General features: G+C 39.4%; 2 protein-coding genes across 4 annotated transcripts in view; one reads left to right on the top strand and one right to left on the bottom strand.

The window, feature by feature from the left end:
- LOC138959368 (ADP-ribosylhydrolase ARH1-like) overlaps positions 1–8,705 on the bottom strand; it is a 39,017-nt gene extending 30,312 nt beyond the window's left edge. For all 3 annotated transcript variants that reach the window (XM_070330797.1, XM_070330796.1, XM_070330798.1), the window contains exon 1: positions 8,447–8,705. In XM_070330797.1, the coding sequence (XP_070186898.1) occupies positions 8,447–8,612 (166 nt within the window). In that variant the 5' untranslated portion in view covers positions 8,613–8,705. The remainder of the gene's footprint in view (positions 1–8,446) is intronic.
- The window catches only part of LOC138959367 (Ig-like and fibronectin type-III domain-containing protein 1), a 74,306-nt gene continuing 49,748 nt past the window's right edge, over positions 300–24,857 (top strand). The window contains exons 1-10 of the mRNA XM_070330795.1: positions 300–559; positions 13,105–13,177; positions 13,378–13,484; positions 15,539–15,632; positions 16,823–16,936; positions 20,458–20,511; positions 21,192–21,317; positions 22,875–23,036; positions 23,700–23,860; positions 24,710–24,848. Of these exons, the coding sequence (XP_070186896.1) occupies positions 13,126–13,177; positions 13,378–13,484; positions 15,539–15,632; positions 16,823–16,936; positions 20,458–20,511; positions 21,192–21,317; positions 22,875–23,036; positions 23,700–23,860; positions 24,710–24,848 (1,009 nt within the window). The 5' untranslated portion in view covers positions 300–559; positions 13,105–13,125. The remainder of the gene's footprint in view (positions 560–13,104; positions 13,178–13,377; positions 13,485–15,538; positions 15,633–16,822; positions 16,937–20,457; positions 20,512–21,191; positions 21,318–22,874; positions 23,037–23,699; positions 23,861–24,709; positions 24,849–24,857) is intronic.

Below are 24,857 nucleotides of genomic sequence, written 5' to 3'. Positions count from 1 at the left end.
TTCTTCCAAATAGATATCCAAACAACTGAGTATATTTATTGCATCGAGTATTTCCATTGCCAGTACCGTACTTGCACAATGTCGCAGAAAATGACCGAATTTGTTTATTTTCCGACACACACACACATACATACTCACCCACACACACACACGCGCGCGCGCAGCGCAGCGCAGATCAGTTCAGTGAATTAGTGGGAAGCACTGCGGGCACATGCTGGTGTCGTACCTTTTCACCACATCAACACCGCGCGAATTCAACAACTGAACAATCGGTATGTTGGTTGTCTCCCTTGCTGTGTTTGAGGCGCTGTGGTAGACACACACACAACACGATCGTCGACGATCCGCATGGTTGACCACGGGGGAAAACGCCAACAAGAAACTAACGAGTTCTGTCGCCGCCTAGGCTAGAACGCCTCACCTCAAACCGGAAAATTACGTCAGCTTGGATCTTTCTCCGAAGTTTTAAGTGTCACAATCTCATGCGACGTTGTTTTTGCCATTTTGGTATTGGAATGTGTACATTAAATCCCCTGTAGGCATTTCCACAGGTATTGAGGTAAGCATTCGTATTGCCGTATTTATCTGCAAGGTTGTGTATATAAGTACACTTGGACTGGAGGATGTGGCATTGTTCCGTCGACTCGGGGTTAGAATGTAGGGACAGATTTACGTCTTTGTAAGCTTTCACTTTCAGTTTCATTCTTGTGCTTATTAACTTATGGCCAGCCTTAACTTATACCAGAGACACCTTGACCACGCCCAGCGCCTTCTCATCAGCGTTAGGGGGGCAGAAACCAGTGTGAGAGCCTCAGTAGTTTTTATCCAGTTTTTAACATTGTAACATAGCATTTTTAACTGTGCTTGGAAAGCCTACATTCTAGGACTAAAACCGCAAGTACAGCAGCAAGAAGACCAGCTGGAGTTGTACACTATATCCACCTTGTGTACAGTGAACTTTTAAGACTATTTTGGATGCGCACACCCAAAAACGTCACGTTGATAGTCGTCGTCGGCTTCTGTGGCGCACCCGCCAACCACCAACCCAGGCGGGTTATCCAGATCCAGATCCAGAAGAGATGCGAAGCGCTGTCTTCCCGCTCGCGTTATCTTCGCCTACGGCAGGGGCAAGTAATCCTCCCACTGGCGCCAAGCTGGCAATTGTTGTGTTTTTGAGTCACTTGAGAAAAAGTGACTCTATGTAATCGGTCAGTGTTAGTCTGTCCGGCCGTCCGGCCGGCCGTCCGTAGACACCACCTTAACGTTGGACTTTTCTCGAAAACTATCAAAGCGATCGGGCTCATATTTTGTTTAGTCGTGACCTCCAATGACCTCTACACTTTAACGATGGTTTCGTTGACCTTTGACCTTTTTCAAGGTCACAGGTCAGCGTCAAAGGAAAAATTAGACATTTTATATCTTTGACAAAGTTCATCGGATGTGATTGAAACTTTGTAGGATTATTCTTTACATCAAAGTATTTACATCTGTAGCCTTTTACGAACGTTATCAGAAAAACAAGGGAGATAACTAGCCTTTTCTGTTCGGCAACACACAACTTAACGTTGGGCTTTTCTCGGAAACTATAAAAGTGACCGGGCTCAAATTTTATGTGAACGTGACTCATTGTGTTGTGAATAGCAATTTCTTCCTGTCCATCTGATGCCTCATATAATATTCAGAACTGCGAAAGTGACTCGATCGAGCGTTTGCTCTTCTTGTTTCATAGAAAATCATAGGTAATAAAACATGCAAACTGTTAATTATTTGCACTCAAGAGAAACAGAAAATCACAAGAAGAAGATTATTGCATCATTTGGTGATTAGAAGATGAATCCTAAAGTATGCAATTTCGCTCATTTCTTCTTAAAAACTTTTTATCCACACGCCAGTGTAAGTGCGAGAACCACTTGAGTGAGACTTAAAAGCATCAAATTTAATTACAGCGCGTCAAAAATTATACAAACAGATTAATGTATACACCAGTAATGCATTTGCCAGTTAAGGGAAGGTAACGTTGCGCACAAAAGAAAATATTAGCTCCCAAACATTGCCTCCACGCACAATGTAAGGCATGGACTTAGAACAATGGCCGCAAGAACCGAGGGAACCGTGTTTTTGACTCACTTGGGGAACCCAATCCTCTCAAATGCGTTCGTGTGCACACTATTGAAGCTACAGAATATGAATCAAGTTTACTTATCACTGATATCTCTCGTCTGAAGCTGGATATATCCAAAGAAATATGACAGAAAAGCACTTCAAATCGGTGTCAGAGCAAGCGAACAACAACGTAGTACGGGAGGATGACTGACAGTCGCGCGCTGACCGAGCGCGGTACCCCAAGAGTTCACGTGAGCGGCCTCGCTTCGCATCTCTTCAATGTATGTCTCTGCTTATACACACATTATGTAACCTGGAAAGTGAAATGAATTTAGTGCTGGTTCTACGGTGTGAATCAAATGAGAACTTGGAATGTAATTATGCTCAGGTTTAAGGTTTGACCCAGCAAATGCAATTGCAAATGAGATTTATGCATGATCATTTACGCCTGTGGGATTTTTGAATGGTTATATATACATGTACATATATGTCACACTCACAGTGGAAATGAGAATCCAGTGAGATTCCGAATCGCACTAGTGGAGATTGGAATTCCAGTTTGCACTAGGGCAAACTAGAATTCTCATCTCCACTGGATATTTGTTAGTGAAGATTGGAATTTTAGTTTGCCCTAGTGCAAAGGGGAATCCAGTTTCATTGGAGATGGGGGAAATAGGATTGGGGTAAATAATGTGTGGAAAGGTTTATAATTGTTGTTAAAACCATTTCATCTTGAGTCATTCATGTTTTATTAAGGCTTATACTCATTGCAGGTATTTAAATGCAGAAATAAAGATAAATATTATTGAATTGATATAATCAAACAACACAGAGTAATTGCGCACAATAAGTTTTTTTATCAACATCATTAAATCATATTACAAAGTTAAAAGTTTATATAAGATGAAGCATGAGAGAGGGAGAGAGAGAGAGAGAGAGAGAGAGAGAGAGAGAGAGAGAGAGAGAGAGAGAGATGGCCTCGGCCTAACAGTATTATTGTATTGTATTGTATTGCAGTGTTGTTCCTAGGACTGGAGGGCAACAGGACAAAATGTCCTGAATAAAAAAACTAATAGGACATCATGTCCTGACTACAAAAAAACAATAGGACATTCAGATCAAGCGAACCAATCATGGCACCTAACCTTTTTAGATGACTGAGAATATATGAATAAAGGCAAATAAAAACTGAACAGTTCCAAATTTATTTTAATATTTTAAATGCAACAGTGTTCAGTAGGGATCGTCTGTTCGTACATGGTCTGCCAATGCGGATTTGCGAAAGTTGCTGCAACCAACGGTGAACGAGTTTGAGGCAACGCCATCCTCCTGACAGATGGTGCAGAACATCAGTTCTTTTTCTTTGCTGTAGCTGAGCCAAGGGAACATAGAAAACCAGCTCTGCACAAACTTTCTGGTCGCCCCTACTTTCGTTTCTTGCGTCTCTTCCTGCGTCTCCTCCTGAGGTTGTAGATCTATTGGCTCACCTTCTGAGGCTTCAGTCTCCGACGGGGCCGAAGGCCCAGTGCAACTTGACTGTCCGTGTCGTCCTTTTTTTTAAACAAAGCCACTCAAAAGTATCTGCCCTTTTTCCACGCAAACCACGCAAACCTTTTTCTTCGGCGGCATCTTTGCAGAAATGTGGCGGCGGAAGTAAAGTGTCGCTGTCAAAAGTAGCGAGTGTGGCTCTTGTAATATTGTTCGGTCGAGAGTTGCGTCCCTTGTGTTATTGTTCGACCGAGAGTGAAAATTGAAGTTCAAGTAGGCCCCGATTCGAACTCGTTTTAACGGGGTTTGATACTTCAGTTTGTACAGATTCTTCTTGCAGTGACCGCTCTAGACGTAATACTATCGGACAATGACCGCGGACTTCGCGATCGGATCGGACATTTGATGGGACAGAGGTGTTTGCAATCGGTCATTTTACAACCTAAATCGGTCTATGACCGATGACCGACGCCTCGGAACATCACTGATTATTGTAAAACCACGACTACTGAACGTTCACTCAGTTGCTTTCTGTCTGGCCTTCTCACTTCTTTTGTGAACTCTTAGTCCAAAAGAAAGAGTGAACACTAGTCTTCTCCACTCAGTTAGAAATTTTGACTTGCTGCAGTTTGTTTTCTGCTAAACTGACTCAGAGAGTGAATCATGGAGCAAAAGGAGAAATTGTATAGGGCCCAAAGTCAGAATAGGTGTCCATTTTTGTGACATACAAAATCAATTTTAAAAATGAACATTTTCTTTGTTTTGAAAATAGAGATGTATTTTAGAGCATAAATACGCAAGGAACAGCTATGATTTAAGAAAACTCATGTTTGATCACTTCATAGATTCAGGTTTAAAAGTTTGCAGGAGTTCATAACTTCACACCGTCACAAAATTTAGACTTGTTAAATCATTGTTGCTACATGTATTGGGTCTGTTTTAGACATCTGAGCAAATTGCTACAGCAAATTACTTTGCATTTCAAGCAAGTTAAACTTGTTTTGGCCACGCATGATGCAGATGTGAACTCCATTAATGGGAAGTTCATAACTTCACATAATTTACTTTTATTGGTATAATAAATTTAATTTATACAGGCAGGAAACAATTTGTTTTGTTTTTTAATCTGAAAAAGGTGAGCTGGAACATGAAGGTAATTTTTGAAGATGAAGTGTGGAGAAGATTTTTTGGTTATCTGTATTATTTATAGAAATTAATATTGTCACAATTTTTTCACAGCAAATATTGGCATAAGTTATCATTAAATCTACAATTTTGCTGTTTTTGTGCAAAATGTGCTTGAAAAGTACCATCAAAAGGATTTCAATACACCAAAATGTTTGTCTGACTCAAAGAGTTGGCAGAAACTGAAAGTTTTTTTAGAATGTCCTAGGAGTTCATAACTTCACACCGTGACATCACAAACTATGGCTAATTCAAACCAAAGTAAGAAAGTGCATATGTCATCTTATTTTCTCTCCAGCTACTCTTTGTAATCAACATACAACTAAGTAATAAAAGTAAAACATTTGTGAAAACAAACGATAACAAAAATCATAAAATGTGAGGGTGCGCATAACTTCACAAGAATTTTTGTTATGTTGGTCTCTAGTACAGTTACTGTATAATATATTTGCAAAACAATGACAAACTGAGAACACAGAGTTATAGTATAGGCTAAAGCTGCACTTATATTACAAAATCAGATTTTAATTGCCAAAATAAAACAAATTGTTTGAAACTTGTGAAAGTTCATAACTTCACATCAATCACACATTTATACTAAAATAACTAACTAAAGTCTCTTGCAAATAATTCTAAACAACTTAATGATTTACTTAACCAAACTCAGTCATGAAAACTGTTACCGAAATCATTATTTAGTTAGTGTTTATGTCAGCTGACTGTGTGTTCATAACTTCACATCATTTATTTAACTGAAAAGCTACGTACTAAAATCTGCTGGTAAATTAAAATAAAAATGACATCAAACTGTAACAGCCTACTCTGGAGAAGAGCAGCACATCATTTGAGGTAGTGTTTTAGTGTAGTAAATTAATTATTGTGTATAAATCATACTCATGGCATGTGTTCATAACTTCACACCGTGGGGCTGAGGGTCAGTTGATGTGAAGTTATGTACACCGTGCAGTCAACCCAGATTCATGCTGGAATTATCAAAATGTAATTTTGAGGGTTGATATTCAGAAAACTTCTTACAAAATGTCCAGATAAAGTCAAATGTACTCTTTTGCTATTAACAAGGCATTATTTTAAACACGCCCTTGAAAAATGAGCTTGAGTTATGTGAAGTTATGAACTTCATGACAAAACGGCTAAGTACTTCAGAAAGAAACAGTCAGCAGCCAGTAGATTCTTTTTGTGATGAAAATCATGGTACAGTGTAATTTGGAAACTGAAAATAGTCATTTTACATATATTTTGGGTTTTGACATGAGTTAGTAACTCTCACATAAAAATAGTGCGCAAGACACAGAGAAAATGGCTAACTAAAGCATACTGCTTGACTTTAGTGACAAAAATTGCTTAGTATCTAAATCTAATGTACTTTTATATGCAAAATTGCTGTTCCACTACAACCTTAACTTTCATGGCTAGCATTTAAGGACAAAAAACACTCTCAGTGGAGATAGTAGGAAAGTTCATAACTTTCTCACAAGAATTTTTTATTTCTCAATTACTCAAACACCAATGAATGAACTTGATGCAAACTTTCAGTGTGACTGCTGCTAGTGGATCCAAATGCATTACAAAGCTAGGTGTTCCCCAACCAGTCAATTTACTCATTTTATAAGGCAAAAGGTTGGAAAGTTCATAACTCTTTTTTCACAAGAAAATCTGCACGTAAACTTCAAACTACTTTTGAACATGCAAAAACAAGTCAAACAACCCCTTTTATGTTTTATACCTCTGCAAAACATACTGTAAAATACTTTTTGACAAAAATATATCAGGTTTTAATCTTTAATTATTATTTAGAGCTGATCAGTGAACATAAATGAAGTCTTACGGAAATAGTTATGAACTTTCTGTGAAATTTTGTCTCCCCATTTTCTGCAGGCTCACTGACAAAATTCAAAAACTTTGCTTTGTCAAAGGTACATTTTAGTTTTACTGGCTCAGTGAAAAGTCATTCATGACATTCTGTCCCATAAATATGACAGAGTAGACCATGTTTCAATATGCTGTAAGGTCATGTCACAAAAAATGGCCAAAATGTACTGCTGCTGACTTCAGATAATGGCGACATTTTCATTAAAAACAACAACTGAGCACACAATGTTTCTCTAGGTGTGTACTTCATACTTTTTTTTACAAGTCTCATTAATCTTTACAAGGATTTTATTTTTCTTTGATGTACAAATCAGGTTAGAGCCAAGGTTGCACAGCTATTTCAGCTGTGGACACCATTTCAGACTTAAGGCCATATATATATATTCTTTTAGAGCAGCATCTTGGATCTTTGGATACAAACAAAAAAGATGCATTTTGTATAACTCAAGAAAAGTATCAACAAGATTGAAGCGTGTCTGCATTCTAGCCCCGGACAAAAATCCCAACATGGAGCAAAATTCAAACACTGGAGCCAAAAACAGTTCAAATTGGAAGAAATTGGTGCAAGGAACATTGTGTACTGCAAAAAATCCAACAAGCCAGTCATCACACAGGACAAACTTTTCGACATCGTTTTCCAATGTCATGGGCATGTAGGACGTGATAAAACATGGGCAGAGATCAAAGCGCATTAGGCTGGCATCAAATGGACTGTTGTTGATTTGTTTTTGAAGACATGCACAAGCTGTAGCAGAATTTCTGCAGTGCGTCCAGATTGATCTGGTGGACTTTCGAAGTAGGCCTGATGGCGAGTTCTATTGGATCCTACATGCACATGTGATATGATTTAATGATATTGATAATAAAACCTTATTGTGCGCAATTACTCTGTGTTGTTCGATTATATCAATTCAATAATATTTATTTTTATTTCAATACCTGAAGTGAGTAACTTCAGTAAGCCTTAAAGTCATGAGTGAATCAAGATGAAATGGTTTTAACAACAATTATAAACCTTTGAACACATTATTTCTCCAATTCCCCCCAATTCCCATTTCCCCTAGTGAAAACTGGAATTCTCATCTCCACTGAAACTGGATTCCCGTTTGCACTAGGGCAAACTGGAATTCCAATCTTCACTAGCAAATATCCAGTGGAGATGAGAATTCTAGTTTGCCCTAGTGCAAACTGGAATTCCAATCTCCACTAGTGCGATTCGGAATCTCACTGGATTCTCATTTCCACTGTAATATATATTATATTGCCTTCTTGCTTGTAAACAATGATCCCTTGAATTCTTTGTATATAAGTCCAGTCTCTTTGCGTCACTGTATAGTTATTTTCTACCCTGACCAAAAACAACAACAACGAAATCCCTACCAACCTACCCTATTTTTTGTAGCCATGTTACCAGAAATATACAACTTTTTTTTTGTTGGCCTTATAATATGACCTTTCCAGTTTATTGGTTGTATACAGCTAGACGATCAATGCATGTGTCTGAAAGAAACATTGTAGAATTTATAGGGGTAGCTTGGAGTGGGATGACAGTTATGATCAGGAGTTATTGGATTATAATGGCCAGTTTGTGCTTCTCATTTCCTTTCAGTTCTGTTTTATTTTTTATTGTTTGCTTGGTACGTTTATGATCGGGCGAATGTGTATCATACGCCATGGTGAATGACAGTTTGACACATGGAATTTCTGCATCAATAGCTTGTTTTGATGATGTTGGAAATCGGTTAAGTACCTGAATATTTACATTGCAAAGTATACGTACCAGCAAGTAAACATTTCCTGGCAAACAACAGTGTTGAAGTAACAGTGCTTTGGAGGGCACACCAAAAGTAGGTACTATGCTTATATTTTATAAGGCTTGATTCTACAGATTTTCCTGCGCGCGCAATCGTTGTTCGTCGGACGCTGGCATGAAAAATACTACACATTATCGCAGCCTTCCCTGTGGGTGCACTTCCTGTAGGTGTTTTTCATGCATACACTGATACAGGGAATAATACGTTCGGGAAAATACGATGTCGCTTAATCTCGCGTCAAGCGCGTGACAAACCTCAGCGTTGCTTCCCTTTATAGACATCCAAAATGCGGTTGACGGGAGGACTTGTTAAAAATTGCAACAGTGATTTAAATCTTTTTGAAAACAGAAAAAGAATGATAGAAACATATCAAACTCTGCCGATGTCGCTTATGAAAGCATCACGGGACTAACTTTCAGCGAGAGTCAGTGAAATGCTTTTGGAAATGTTCCCGGGTGCTTTTCCTTGTATACAGGAAGTGCACCTACAGAAAATGCACCCACTTTTGGTCAACTAATAGACCCCGTCTGCGCAAGTATTTCATTAGCCTGATTTAAAACAATGAAGCACTCCAGGTATGCTGTAGCCATAAGTGGCTTGTATTTTGTATGATCCCTCCAGAAGTTTGCATGTATAGAAATCGATCTTGAAGTTGAATGTCAAATTGTCATCAAAATCAAAACGAGTGATGTGAGCTTGAAATAGTTAACTGTTTTATTATCTGGTACATGTTTAGAATTTTTTGCAGGGGTTGTTTTTGAGGATGAACAGTAATTCATTCAATGCTTTTCATTATTGTCTTGGTAACATAAGTCAGGAGAGTATGGAGCTGCGACTGTTGTCTTAAATAGTGTATTAGAGTTGTAAGGTTAACGCTGTGCTGGTTCACAAATAGTTTATTATATACATATATATATATATATATATATATAGTGCCATGCAATGACTTTAACTCAGTAGCATTATATTGAGTCAATAAATTAGACTCACAAGATCTTCTTCTGACACGGGGTTTGCTTTGAAAAATTGCGACTTGAGAGCACTTTACCGATACACTACCTGTTTGCATGAATTAAACAATCAGCAGGCTGTTTGTGTCAATATTTAATTAAGATGTATCATTGTAATTAACTATGTTAGTGCTTCTGAATTGTGGTCATGTTAAATCTACATGTATCCAAAACACCGAATGATACTATGTTGGTGGCTTAAATTTAAATGCCTAGAAAGAGTTCATAAATGAATTAAGAGACACACCGTCACCCTATAAACAACTGTAAAATGCACTTCGATTGGTTTACCCCATCAGAGACTTTAAAGATAGTATACCGAAGGCGCCATTTTGGAAAGTTGTCTGACGTTTTGGACCTAAAAACGTCCGAGGGACATTTGCTGTACATGTACTGTACTGCTCAAAACTGCTCCCAAACTATGCCAAATAATTACACGAATTTTAAGCAGCAAGCGGTTTGGTTCGCCCAGCTCTTCTCGTCATCATGACTTCCAGACACAGCTTTCAAATATGTATCTCATGGAATAGCGCATGAAATATTCTGGATCTTGTTCTTGCTTCTATTCGTCTCTAAGGTATGGCGACCACATGACAGACAGACACATGCACTTACATCCATTTTAATATAAGTAATAGATAGATATATATTATAATTGTCCTCGGTTGATCATCAGGTCAGCTCAAGTGTTAGTATTTTGAGACTGAACTTTCTTAGTGTGAACTCAGACAAACATTTCTTGAGTGTTTTCAGCTGTTGCACTGGGCTGTGAAGAAGGTGACAATTTTGTCTTGGTTATTTGAATATGTTTAATACACGTAGTGAGTGGCTGAGGGTAATTACTGCAGACACCTTCAGTTGGTTTCAAGCATTCCCCAAAGTTCTGTGCAAGTCATTGTATGTGTACCTTCAAACCTTCTATTCTGTATCCTGTAACTTGTCTGTGAGCTTACTGTCAGGTTCAATTGTTAAACAAGAGGTTCAGATTCTGGTTCAGTTGTGTTCTTACACTTCCGTATTTGCAATCCCATTTCTTTGTGATTTGATTTTGTTTGCTGTTCATTAACTCTAGTTGACTCTTGATTGGCCGAAATTATCACCTGCTTGAAATTAGTACATTACCACCTTTGTCCAGTTTCTGAAGGCTGAAATTTAAAATGATGGATGGCCATTCATAAAATTGTGTACTGTGTGATTGGTACCTGCGAAGTAAGGCCCCAGCTCAGATGATAGGACACCTTCCAGTCCTATTTAAGGACACTTTCTGTAATCCCTTTTTCTAATGTCTAACATCAAACCACACCCAAGGATACTTTCAGCTGGTCTTAAAGGCTGACATAGTCCTATTTAATTAGTTTAATTACTTCCAGGGCTTTTCCCATCGTTGCGGGGATGTATAAATTAAGCTTCCTGCAAAGTTTTAGGTTTGAAGTCCTTACCAATTACGAGAAATAATAAATTCTTTATTGCATTGTTTAGCAACAGTTCTCCAGGACTTGGGCTATTTTTAGACCGTTGACATCACTGCGTGACGTTTCGTAAACCAAAGATGGCGTTTGAGACTGTTCTGTTTACATTCGACACTATCAACACCACTTTGCAATACTGAAATAATTTTTTCTGTGTTCGAAAGCTACAGCCAATCGTTATTATATCCCCTTGGGTACAGTTTTATAACATTATTGGCACATGTAAACAATATGAATTAATTAATGAACGCTACGAATATGGCAGCCTTTAACTCTTACCAGTTCGCTCCCTTACCCATCGTAAGCAAGCTTACGATGCCCCCCCCCCCCCCCCCCTGTAGTTTTCCACTGACCAATTATCTAATTATCGAAAAAAAATTGGTTATTTTACATTGGATGGGTCGGACAGTGGATAAACTCATATGTTAGACACACTTTATGACAGAAACAAGCTGGGTTTTTGTTATAAGTTCGTTATAGGAATGCATTATTAGGCACAAAAAAAAAATAGTCTGTTAACGGTAACATAGGCCAGAAAAATAGGGTCGGTAGTTCGGCACTTTTTAAAGAAATTTTTTTTTCCACAAAAACATATTTTTAAGTTATTTTGCCCAAAAACAGACTTTTTTCTTTTTTTCCCCCAAATGCCAAAAAAAAGTCTAGGGTCGCGCGAAAAAATAGGGTCGGTCGGGATACCGTAAACAGACTATTTTATTTTTTTGGCCTTAGGCATTTGTTTGTTTGTTTGCTTAACGCCCAGCCGACCACGAAGGGCCATATCAGGGCGGTGCTGCTTTGACATATTACGTGCGCCACACACAAGACAGAAGTCGCAGCACAGGCTTCATGTCTCACCCAGTCACATTATTCTGACACCGGACCAACCAGTGCCTTAGGCATGCGTATGTCATGAAATGTCCAACTTTGAAATTTGGGTGGGGGTATTCAGGTGACAATAACTTTTTTGTTTATCAGCAAAATTCAATAAAACTTTGCTATGTTATGTAAAATTGAATGCCAAAACAGACTAGTTAGCAGCATATCTAAAATAAACTGAACACAAAAAAAAAGTCTTCTTTGTGTTTGTCACGTGTTCCAAAAAATGGGCGTACAAATTTCAACAAAAATCATGTTGTCACCCCCATAACCTTTTTTACCTTTAAAGATAGCACAATTATCTTTGCAAATATGAAAAGCTTATTCATTTTCCTTTCATTTGATATGTAACTTTCTATATTTCATTTAGAATATGACCCCAGATAGCCACTCAGCAAGTTTAGGCACCAACAGCACTGTAAAATATGCCCTAAAACCCCCCGAACTGGTAAGAGTTAAGGGTGTTGTTTCATTGCATGTACCACTGTAATTTATTTCTGGTTCCTGACCTATGGGAATAATTCAGTAAATATGTTGCAGGAGGTGTACTTGTATACATAATCTGAATTGGATACACCTCGTTTACATAAGCCAGCGGATATAAGTAGATCACTAGATGTCAAAAAGTGTGGGGTTTATTTATTCATTGTTTGCTTTTGTACAGTTTATGGATGTAATAAATTACCTGTGCTGTAGACACTGTGCTTTTAAGTCAACTATGCTGTCAAGTCAGGGATAGTTTATGGCTTATGTGATTTGCTGCATGCTTGTACTGTGTTAAGTATTACAGGCTGAAAGCCGTTGAGGGGGGAGAATGATTGGTTGGCGGGGGAAGAATTATTGATAAAGGGTCAACAACAACAATGCCCTTTATGTAGGTTGGCATGTAGGGCAGCAACAAAGGACCTCAAACCCTGCAGGGTATAAAGCTCTAGTCTATATATACATTCTTCTGAAAATAAACAAGCTGAATAGGTAATTTTGCTTAAAAACCTATACCCGTCGTACTGACTGTGAGTTTATGGTTCCTTTAAAGTTCAAATTCCCCAAAACGTCAAGCAGTACTGGGTCTCTGTGCAGCTGAGAAAGATTGAATCAATCTGTGTTTTGCATGTTGTTCAACATCCTATTCCTAGCTAAATTGCTTTTGGCTGTGACTTTAGAAACTCACTTTGCCACCAACAAAAAAGTAAATCTACTGCCGTTCTCTTATGCTCTGTCACATATGTTGCCTTTTGAAATGTTACCTTTTTTCATTTTTTTTTTCAGATTGAGAGCTTTTCTGCAAAGATGGAGTGGAAGTTGGCATTACTTGCCATTGTTCTTTCTTTGTTGACCGCAGGTCAGTGTACTGATACAAAAAAACAAGTGTTATGTAATAACACTATTTAAGTGTTTGATTATAAAAAAAAATATTTTCATGAAATGTCAATTGCTTTTTAAATTGAAAAGAAATCTGTGTGTATTTGTCCATATACATGCTGTACATTCTTATTGTGTATACATTTGCACTCATTATTTGTTTTCAAATATTTTATTCAGTTGATGGCCAAGCTCCAGTGGTACTCACGCAGGGAACAAAAGCTCACAGCAAAGTGGGGGCATACATCATCCTGGAGTGTCGTGTTGACAACCTGGGAACTAACAAGGTGAGAATCGTGTGTAATGACAAGGGCAGCTTTTCTGTTTGTATTTTGAAGTGTGTGTCACTGTGTGTGTGTGAAGGGTTGTTCCTCGGTTTTTGGTCATTTACACATATTTTTTTGATTTGACATATTGGGCTGACCCTGGCCGGTGGACTGTCTGTTTGTTTTGAAATGTAGGCGGTCTTCTGACCATCAATTTTTCCATGAAATGGACAAGGCCAGTACATTTGGACTCATACTACATATGTAACATATTTTTAGTCCAGGACCAACGGACCTATTATCGTAATGAGGCTTGAAACTGTGTGTGGGAAGAAGCAAAGAGTTGAATCGCACTTTTTCTCCCAGAAGTACAGACTTTTAAGTCATTCACACTTGAGATCAACCATAAAATCTAGGCAGAACAGAAATAATAAAAGAGTTGCAAACTAAAAAGGCTTAAAAACCAAAGATCGAGGCATGCAAGACTCTCACCTTAAGGTGACCCTGAGCGAAAGAAGGTTGTGACCTGGTATTGGCTTTTCCATGCATGGGATTACTACTCTCACACACTCAAACACATTCCTTTACACTCAGTCATACACAATCACACACAAACATATATATGGGGTGGCGACAACACGCACTCGAACAACTCACACGGAACAAAAGGAATAAACATTCCCTGGCTATTGAATAAAAATCATCATTTATTAAATCACACAACACAATTCCCCCTTGCCATACAGAAGAAGAAAACACACTCTGGCACTACACTAGTACTACCACTCTTCCATCAGAATCCTTGAAAGCGCAGTTCATAACACATTAATTCAGGAATCACATCCCACACTAGTCCTGGAAGTTCTGCAGTTCCAATGAAGCACGACTTCTGTCCTCTCGGTGACAAAAGTCCACATCTGCTTCCATCTCTTCTCGCCTTGCCAAAGGCATTAAGCTAAACACCAAAATAATTTATCATTTATTCCGACATAAAACCAACACATCTACACCCATTCTCCCTCAAGTCCTGTCTGATGTCACAGCACTCTCGCACTACTCGTCTGACCAGCCGCATTCACACACAGGGGTGACAGCATACCTCCCCTCGCACAGTACAAGCGTCCATCTCTAAAACAAATGTGCTGATCATATCTAAGTTCTCTTTTGCCAGACAATTTGACTAAGGTTATAGAGACCCCTTTGAAAATGAGACTGATCATAGGATATTGCACGTACACCCACAGGTACCGTAATTATCCCGTCAAAAGTTTACCTTGAGAGTGCTGTTTCTTTGGTGTTCCGTGTATATTGGAACTGTGGTTTTTGAGTCACTTGAGAAAAAGTGACTATGTAATCGGTCAGTGTTAGTCTGTCCGGCCGGCCGGCCGGCCGGCCGTCCGTAGACACCACCTTAACGTTGGACTTTTCTCGGAAACTATCAAAGCGATCGGGCTCATATTTTGTTTAGTCGTGACCTCCAATGACCTCTACACTTTAACGATGGTTTCGTTGACCTTTGACCTTTTTCAAGGTCACAGGTCAGCGTCAAAGGAAAAATTAGACATTTTATATCTTTGACAAAGTATCTCGGAAACTATCAAAGCGATCGGGCTCATATTTTGTTTAGTCGTGACCTCCAATGACCTCTACACTTTAACGATGGTTTCGTTGACCTTTGACTTTTTTCAAGGTCACAGGTCAGCGTCAAAGGAAAAATTAGACATTTTATATCTTTGACAAAGTTCATCGGATGTGATTGAAACTTTGTAGGATTATTCTTTACATCAAAGTATTTACATCTGTAGCCTTTTACGAACGTTATCAGAAAAACAAGGGAGATAACTAGCCTTTTCTGTTCGGCAACACACAACTTAACGTTGGGCTTTTCTCGGAAACTATAAAAGTGACCGGGCTCAAATTTTATGTGAACGTGACTCATTGTGTTGTGAATAGCAATTTCTTCCTGTCCATCTGATGCCTCATATAATATTCAGAACTGCGAAAGTGACTCGATCGAGCGTTTGCTCTTCTTGTGTTAAATTATTATTATAATTGTTCATTTTGTACTTTTTCAGTTGAATTGGATTTTCGTAAAGCATTCCACCACCATTTTCCATGGTGACGAGCTTTTGGTCGACGACCCAAGGTACAGCACAGCTCATCCGATCGGTATGTACTTCATTGTTTTGACTGCATGAATTACAAATCAAGACAGGGTTAGAAAATATGCTTTGAAAAAATAAGGCAAAGCGTTCCTTGTGCACAGTGCTAGACCAAATCTTGTTATCTTGAGTTTTTGTTTTGTTTTGATTTTTATCCCAGCCACATGGGCATGTACAGGGTGACCCCAAAAAAAGAGTACCTAAAACAAAACGTCATAAATTGAACAAATATAAAGCAATCTTCATAAAATTTATTTGCACACACAAGTAGCCTCTGCATGATTTGCACAGAAATTTTAGCGTTCTAGCTTGTCTTTCAGGAAAGTTATGCTCATTCTACAGAACATGCTCCAAATGGCCTCCCACGGATTTAAATCCCCCAGATTTCTATCTTTGGGGGTTCCTGAAAGACAACGTCTACAGGAACAACCCACAGACACTCACAGAACTCAAGAGAGCCATCTCAACAACCATTCGCGGAATCTCGCAACAGGAGTGTGTGCGGGTGATTGATAACTTTGCGCGGCGAGTTCAAGTTTGCCTCCAGCGGCGCGGAGGCCTTTTGGAACATGTTCTGTAGAATGAGCATAACTTTCCTGAAAGACAAGCTAGAACGCTAAAATTTTCTGTGCAAACCATGCAGAGGCTACTTGTGTGTGTAAATAAATTTTATGAAGATTGCTTTATTTTTGTTCAATTCATGACGTTTTGTTTGGGTACTCTTTTTTGGGGGTCACCCTGTATATGACAATTTCAGGGGGTAATGTTTGGAATCTTTACCATCGCAAACCCTTGATTTTTTGCACTGGGCTGAAGAGAATCTTGTTATCTTGGTTAAATTGTTTTTTGTTTTTATCCCGGCCAAATTGGCATCTATGTGCATATTTCCAGGGGTACTGTGTGGTATTTTTAACATGGCCAGCAATGTTTGTGCTTGGTGTTATTGCAGATGGCAACAGGTTCTTGCGTATTTCCAAGGGTATCGGGTGGTATTTTTAACATGGCCAGCAATGTTTGTGCTTGGTGTTTTGCAGGCAGCAACAGGTACTTGCGTATTTCAAGGGGTATTGGGTGGTACTTTTAACATGGCCAGCAATGTTTGTGCTTGGTGTTTTGCAGACAGCAACAGGTACTTGCATATTTTAAGGGATACTGTGTGATATCTTTGACATGGCCGGCAATTTTTGTGTTTTTCAGACAGCAACAGGTACTTGCTGCAGATCCACCCGGCGGAGGTGAGGGACCAGGGAGTGTACAAATGTGAGGTGGATGGCACCACGCAGGCAGGCACCGTTGAGCTCGTCCTCATGGGTCAGTGTTCAACTTAACCCTTCACGGTCGTAAGAATTTAGTTACAAATATCAACGAAAAAAATAACATACAAGGTATTAACAAATTGGACCCAAACTCAGAAAATGGTCTCCAGGGGAGGCACTCATTCACAATTTCAAAGGCAATCTACAGTAGTTGTTTCCCGTGTCAGAGTATTGAATTTTTTTATGGTAGCAAAGTATGGCCAGGGGTTAAAATACGGTGGTACCTGCTAGGAAAGGACATCCAAACAGTGTTGTTCCCAGACTCAGAGAATAATAGATCAGCTAGGCCTGGATTGAAAGTAGGTCCAGATGTCCTGCATGCAATAAGATTTTTTTGTTAGGGGGCCTTCTACATGTTAAACCCATAAGATGGTTGACAGACCAGGGGTCAGACCAATGCGTCAGATCAGAACGGCAATAGCGGAAGACTGGCGCCTGAGAACAACACTGAGCATATTGTCCCTACATTGCAGGTGGTCTTACATCACAGGTACATTTTGGCAAGATAACAAGCAACCAAAAGGTGTTGTTTTCATGGGAGGTGTTCTCTCATCGGGGGGTCCTGACGTTGCCTGTACCACTGTATAGGAATTATAAAAATGTAAATATGGATATAAAAACATAACATTGTGTTGGAAACTGTCATTTAAGGGCAGGTGGGCCAGTGCAAAATTGACCAAATCGTTCAAAACACTGTTTTGGGTATTTTAGCAGATTATGTTTCCATAACATACCTATCATCCATGTGTGTCGGTGTTTTTGTCAAAAGTGTCCTATTTATCTGTCAATAAAGACAAAATGTGAACATGTGTGGCATTGATTGTCTTCTGTAGTCGATATTCCCCCGCCAAAAAATGTCTCATTTCAAAGGCTAGGTACGGCTTTGTCCTCAGCAAAACAGTGCATTCACGACATACGAAACTGCGCAGCAGCTCTTGACCTATAACATGACATCAGTGTTTTGATGAATGTTCCATTCACTCAGCCACTTGTCCGTTGCAAAGGCAGCAATCGTAATCGAACGGAAATGTCCTTATTTGGAAGGTACTCGACATCCATTGGTTCGTTTCATAAACCGAAATCGGGAACCAGTTTACTTTGTGAGTGCGCATGCTCAGCTTACGAATTTTGCATACGGAAACTACCGAAGAGACTCTCGGCCATGACGGGAACACCCGAAGTTCACTCGGTTTTACAACATCCTGGTTACACATCAAACGATCGGTGACAACCGAAAGCGAATTTTTCCTTGAGAAACAACCTTTGATACGATAACAATGGCTCGAAATAAGAAAGAGGACAATGTCTTTATTAGTTCGGTTAGCAACAACAAGTAGTTCCGCTGGTACTAGGCCAAAGTTTGGATTCTGTCGGTGTTTCCGACACAGAGGAAAGCTTTGATCTCCACGCAGATCCACAGGTCGCCATTTCCGAACACACCATGCAGCACACTTTTTACGTCTCGGCACTGGCTTGCTTTGCGCTGAATTTGAGTCAGTTTCTGTGCAGTATCTCCTCGACAAGCAAGTTGAGCATTTGCTACGCAAAAAAACAAAAACAGGAGAAAGTATCCAACATCAGTCAGATTATCGGTAGTGTTTGCTGGGCCCGCCATTTCCCAAACGAAACTGGATCAGCAACTGTTTGTATCAATCTGCACTTTCGTAAATTCCGTCACTGTCTTGACGAACTGTGTCATTTTCTTCACCGCGATACACAGTTCATTGCGAAGAGCTTCCTCAGTAAATCGTTCAGATTCCACGTACGATTTGTTGTCAAAAAACAACTCAAACGAAAGTTTCAAACTCATCATCCTCCATCTTGCTTGTCGAAGCACCAAAGTACTGTATCGATGTAAAAACAAAAGCAGAAAACTTCGAGGAAACCAACAAATCGACGAGATAACGGAAGGAAATAAGTATCGTTCTGGCTCAAGTAAGTTACCGTTAAAAATACTGTTATTCTCGCATGCAAATACAAACGAGAATCGGATCATTGATACACGTTTAGCGCTGGGGCAGTATCCCCATGCTGGTTGACAGAGGGAAAGAAGGGATGGACGCATAAATTCTCTGCTGGCGTGCTAAAGGCTAAGTAGTTTGCAATTCAAATAAACTAAGCTGTTCATTCATAACACAGATTTGTCCTTGTGTCTGTTTCAATAGTGTTTCTGTGGTATTCAATCTTCAATGTCGTTTTTCTCAGTTCAGCCATTTTGCCTACGGTTACGTCTTGGGTTACGCGATTTCTCTGGCTGTAATTTAGCTAGAGCAATATTTTCTTTTGTAGTTTGTGCAGAATATAACATTCTGGGGGATTACGAAGGGAATTTGCTGAAATTTTATTATAGTCATATCCAGATTATTTCAAAAAATAATTTCGCAAGCGTTACCCTAAAGTTTGACAGTTGTAACAAAGAAGTGTTCCTAACTTCAAATATAAATATAATAAACAAGATCTGCTTCGTAATCCCCTAGAGCATACCCAGAAGGATAAAATAAAACAATAATTAGAAGTGTGACAATCACATCTGATGAAAATCCGTGTATCTCCTGTACTCCACTTTTGTCTGTATTTTGACTGTTTTTGTCGCGTAAAACAAAAACCAGCAACCGAAAATACAAAAAGTGACTATTCTTTGTCATCATTTGTTCATTTCTTTCATAAAATAACATTCAGACACAATAAAACATTCAAAATTAAAAAAAAGGTAGTGCACTGGCCCACCTCCCCTTAACTAGTTAAACTAAAAATATGAAATTCGGGAGAGTAAATCACCAGCTGGCCTGTTGTACAGCTGTAGTTCCATTGAACGGTTTTTGTTCTGTATTAAAGTTGTCATTAGTTAAAAGCTATGGTTTGTCTGGTCAAATAGCTGGAACAAAATGAGCAGATGAATCAGGATCACTGTAAAGGTTTTGAAAAGTGAAAAACTCAAAATAAATTTGATACATTTTGTTTTCAACTTAGATGTTTTGACATCTATATCTATATACGGCTTGTCTGTGTCTGTGTCTGTCTGTCTGTCTGTCTGTCTGTCTGTCTGTCTGTCTGTCTGTCGGTCACTTCGCGATGCACGGCCAAAGTTCTCGATGGATCTGCTTCAAATTTGGTGGGCATATTCAGGTACACCCAAAACACAATCTGGTCGATGAAAATTTTCAACACGTGCTCTCAGCGCGCAGCGCTGAACCGATTTTGGTTTTTCTGTACATCCATTCCCAGTAACTCTTCCTTATCTTCTCCAGTGTTTTGCGCGTTTATCTCCCTTCCTTTGTACGGTGCGCTGGCAAGGCTGCCGGGTCCCCGGCAAAGCCGGGTATTCGGCTCTACTTCTTCCCGGCGAAGCGGGTATTCATCTAGTATACTGATACAGGTGTTAAGACTTACACATACCAGTGAATATCTTTAAGAGTTATACATACCAGTGAATATCTTAAAGAGTTATACATACCAGTGAATATCTTATTATGGTGCTGATCTTCAACATGCAGAGAACGTTTTGTTGTTGAACAGATTCGGACGTTTCTCCAGAAGCGAATGCTCCAACAACACCCCTCAATACCACAGGTGAGTTAAACATTATCTGCAATGTTAAAATCTTGAAAACAAAATAGCACCAGATGCTTGGAACATGATAAAAGAGGCCTAAAAAGGTAATGCTGCTGAACTGTCGGCAAGAGACTTAGGCCAGAGAGATTACATTACACCAACAAAAAATAAAGACTTGGTCTTGCAAAATGAAAACCCACAAGGCAAAGTTTGTGTTTTTTTCTCAGCTTTGTTCTTAAGAGCTCGTTGTTAGTTTTGCGTTGTGAGATGGTTTCCTCTTGATACGTAGGCAAGAGTTTTGCTAGTGTTAATATGACACTTTTTTCAAACATTGATAATTATAAGATCTTTTGCCCTAACTTTGTTTCACAATTTTTTTTGTTTAAATATTGAAGACTGACGGATATCCTACCTCTACTTTCTCTTGTTTGTTTCCAGCTTAGTATTACACTTCATTTAGAAATTCTTGACCGACAGATCTTTTACTGCTCCTTCATCTTGGGTAGTCGGTTGAATCCGACGACGACGTCTGGTGCATCTCACCTGATATGGACAGGTGCCTGTTTCATATCACCTAGTTTTAGCATCGATTCCACTTTGCTGCCAGCATAGTGTCAGACTTTGTCTTGACACTGTCAATTAACAAATCTGTTGCACTGACACTGTGCCATGTTTCACCTAATTACCATTGTTTTCAGTGTGCTGTCAGCAGCAGAATGTGAGTGACGCCTGCCTACCTGCCTGTCATCCGTCCTCTGCTCCCAGCACCAATTTTACTGCCGCCTGTGCTACAGATCTCAACAAGCTCATCTACTGTGGCTCAGGTCTGTCGGATGGCTTACAGAGGGGCGTTGCTGTGGTGCCTGTCTCTCTGTTTGTTGACGTTTTTCACTGTCTTTTGTCAGTGTAGTATGCTTCGTATGGTATTTTTATCTGTTGTCTTATTATTTGTTTTGTCTTTTAATGTGCACCACACTGAAATTTCTCTGTATGAGATAATAAAGTATTCGTATTCGTATTCGTATTCGTATTCGAGTGACATCCTCTTTTTAACACTCCAAAATCTGAAACAAAATGGATCTTAAAAGATAGGTTGAGTTTTAATATTGAGGTACATTTCCAGGCATTATGAGCAGAAACCCCTTCACAGTGGCATCCTCTGTTTAAGACTCCAAAATCTGAAGAGAAAAAAAGGGTCTTAAAAGAGAGATTGAGTTGTTGGCTCACGTAAGTGTAGCCTATGCGATGCTAACTTTTGTCTGTCTGTGCGTGTGTATGTGTGTGATAGAAACTTTAACATTTAACTGAACACCGAAATACTAATTTTACCTGGTTATTATCCAAGCAACAGCTTCAAAGTATTGAAGCAATGATCAACATTTCGTCGGCACGTATGTAGTTAAAGTGTGTATCCAAAGAAAACGGGTGGTGGGGGGGTAATAACAGGTGACTGGTTTGTGTCGTGTGTGGTATGTAGACCAGGTCAGGGGTCAAGGTTAAGTCAGATCGCGTGAAGGATTGTGGTATAGATACAGTTCTCACCCAGCTGCAGTTCGCCGATTCGGGGAAGACGATTTCACATTGTTCGGTTTCGTAGCCCCAGAAAAATAGATAAAGAAGATACCAAAGGAGATTTCCTACAGGTTGATCTGCACAGCGTGTTTCCAGTGTGTGCGCGAGGACGCGCTGTCGAAAGCGCAGTGTCGATCTGGCAGTCATGTCCCCGTAAGTAGGCTACAGACAGACAGATCTAGATCTAGTGTCTCCCACTCTTGCACCGTGTCACCTATGCTTACAGTGTGTGTGTATGTGTGACGGAGTGAATGAGTTTGTGTTACTGTTTGTCGATTTCTTACGGGAGCCTTGAAGGCTTCGCCTCTTGTATAATAGAAGAACATTTCCCCACGTCATGAGCGGAAAACCTGAGGAGGCAGGGTCTCAAAAGGGGAAATACCTAAATCAGGGGCATTAAGAAGGGTTTTCAACTACATAAACAAATGAAGTAATCTGATGCAGTCGATATCATTGTTTTAATATTTTAAACAACCAAGCAAACAAAAAACATCTAATATTAATTAATTTATGATAATTATTCAGTGGCACGAATGATGCCTTGCAATAACTAAGGTTTCTTTCAGTCACAGTACTGTTTTATATCATGATCATACCTGAGGGGCTTCATATCTCTAGTTTTTTCAAAACACTTGTTTCTTTAATTATTTTTCTTTGTGTATGTCTTCGTGTGTGTAGTGGGGTGGGGGTGGAGGTAACATTGTTTATTTGTGTACAAGAGCTGGTCATGTTTATTGATCTGAGAACGACCTTGCTTGCCTGTAAAGAAATGCCAAATGAAAAACTTATCAAAGAAAATCTGGTTTCAGATGGCCGGAACCATGAGAACTGCTGTGCTCAGTCTAGCGTCCCAACAGGCTGCCTCCTGTTATGTAGCAATGATCCGGCCAAAATGTCGCGGCTTACCAACGATGAGTTGTACTGCCTTGCATACACCGATACAATTATTTCCTGCTATGAGTTTGGTGGAGGTGAGTTTTCAAAGTCAACTTTTTCTCTTTACTGTGAAGTAGTGTTGGGCTTGTGGTGGGATAAGCAAAGGGGTGAGGGCAGTGAGAGGTGTTTGAGAATTGAGATAAGAAAGCAGGAGTTGGGGGGGGGGGGGTGGGATGGGGGTGAAAAGACATAGGAAATGAGAGAAAAGTTGTCTTATTGGGTATAATCTTTTGTCACAAGGGTTTGTGAATAATTGTGTTTTGCATTGAAGAATAATCCTGTTTCATAATTTGTCAACATCACTTTCTTTTTTTTCTTCAGTTATGCCAGATTTTTTTAAGGTAAAGATTTTAGGTTAGGTCCTGTAAGTTGAATGTCTATGTGTGACTTAAATGTAAATCAAGATGCACATTTGTGTGGGTGTGCAACCAATCGATATACGTGTCTTTTTTGACTGTCTCAGACAGACAGAACACTCACACTCACACACACACACATGAACGCATGCACACAATCAGTGAATCACACACACACACATACACTTTCACACAAACACACACACACACACACACACACACACACACACACACACACACACACACACACACACACACACACACACAAATGCGCACACACACACAAATGCGCACACACACTAACATCTTCCTGAGTACATTTTACACAAACTCCACTTTCAGCACTGATACCAAGCCCTCCCCAGAACCTGTCAGTGTTGATGGTATCGAGAAACGGATCCTACAATTTGATAGTTAGTTGGAAAGCACCCAAGTACAACCCTTCTGCTGTCAGTGGATACATCGTTTACTACAAGAAATCTTCTGACAACAATTTCAGAGCGGTGAGTCTGTGTGTACCTGCACATGCTTATTTACATAGAAATTATCACTGGAATTAGATGTGTGTTAAACTAAAGAAGGACATTAGTTTACACCTGTTATGATCTTGGTTACGATAACATTTCATTTACAGCAAACACATTGACACTGTTCCAAATTATATGTTCTTAATAAAATAAAAATTATGTGATTCTTTTTTGTTGCTGTCTTCTAATATCCAGATGTTTTTTTAGACATTTTTAACAGCTTACTTTATAAGCGTTACTTAAAAAAAAAAAAGTTTTAGTTTTCCTTTACATTTACATCCATTGGTATGCTTAGCTGCTGGAAGCTTAAAGGCACAATCCTTCTCATACAAACTGTTCAGGTCACAATCTTAGATCTTTCCAGGCTTTTACTTGGAATAAAAGCATCCCTCCACTTTGACACAAACCAAAAATCAACTTGCTATTTCCTTCCTGTGCAGGATGTGAATTTTTGTATATAAATTCATTTCGTTATTGACCCGAGGGGTATTCGGTCAAATTGTTTCACAAACAAAGCCCCTAACCTTCTTTGGCAGCAACCAGGCTGTCAGTTTTGGGTATTGTCCAAGTGGAGGGATGGTTTTATTTCAAGTAAGAGCCTGGAGAAATTTAAGATGATGACTTGCATCTTTTGCACAGGACGACTTTCTTAATGCTGCAGAAAAACAGCTGTTAATGCTGCAGAAAGCCTGCCTTTAATGCTGGGTCTTTCATCTTGTTTCGTGCCATAGTTTTAAGGACGATAGTGCTCATGGCAGATTGGTTGGTACTTACCAGGTGAATATTTTCTTTCATTTTCTCACTTGTTTTTCTTTTTATCTCCAGACAAGTCTGCTGAATGCTGGCACACTACAATGGACGCTGTCAGCAGAGGTCAACAAGATGTACTCTTTTTATGTGGTTGCCGCGGGCGATCATGGCTCCAGTCAGCCCACCAACCAGTATGACATTGTGGCGGAGGACAGTGAGTCAA

Source organism: Littorina saxatilis, linkage group LG2 (genome assembly GCF_037325665.1).
Source record: "Littorina saxatilis isolate snail1 linkage group LG2, US_GU_Lsax_2.0, whole genome shotgun sequence".
In the NCBI taxonomy this organism is placed as follows: domain Eukaryota; kingdom Metazoa; phylum Mollusca; class Gastropoda; order Littorinimorpha; family Littorinidae; genus Littorina; species Littorina saxatilis.
This window is presented reverse-complemented; position numbering and strand designations above follow the sequence as displayed.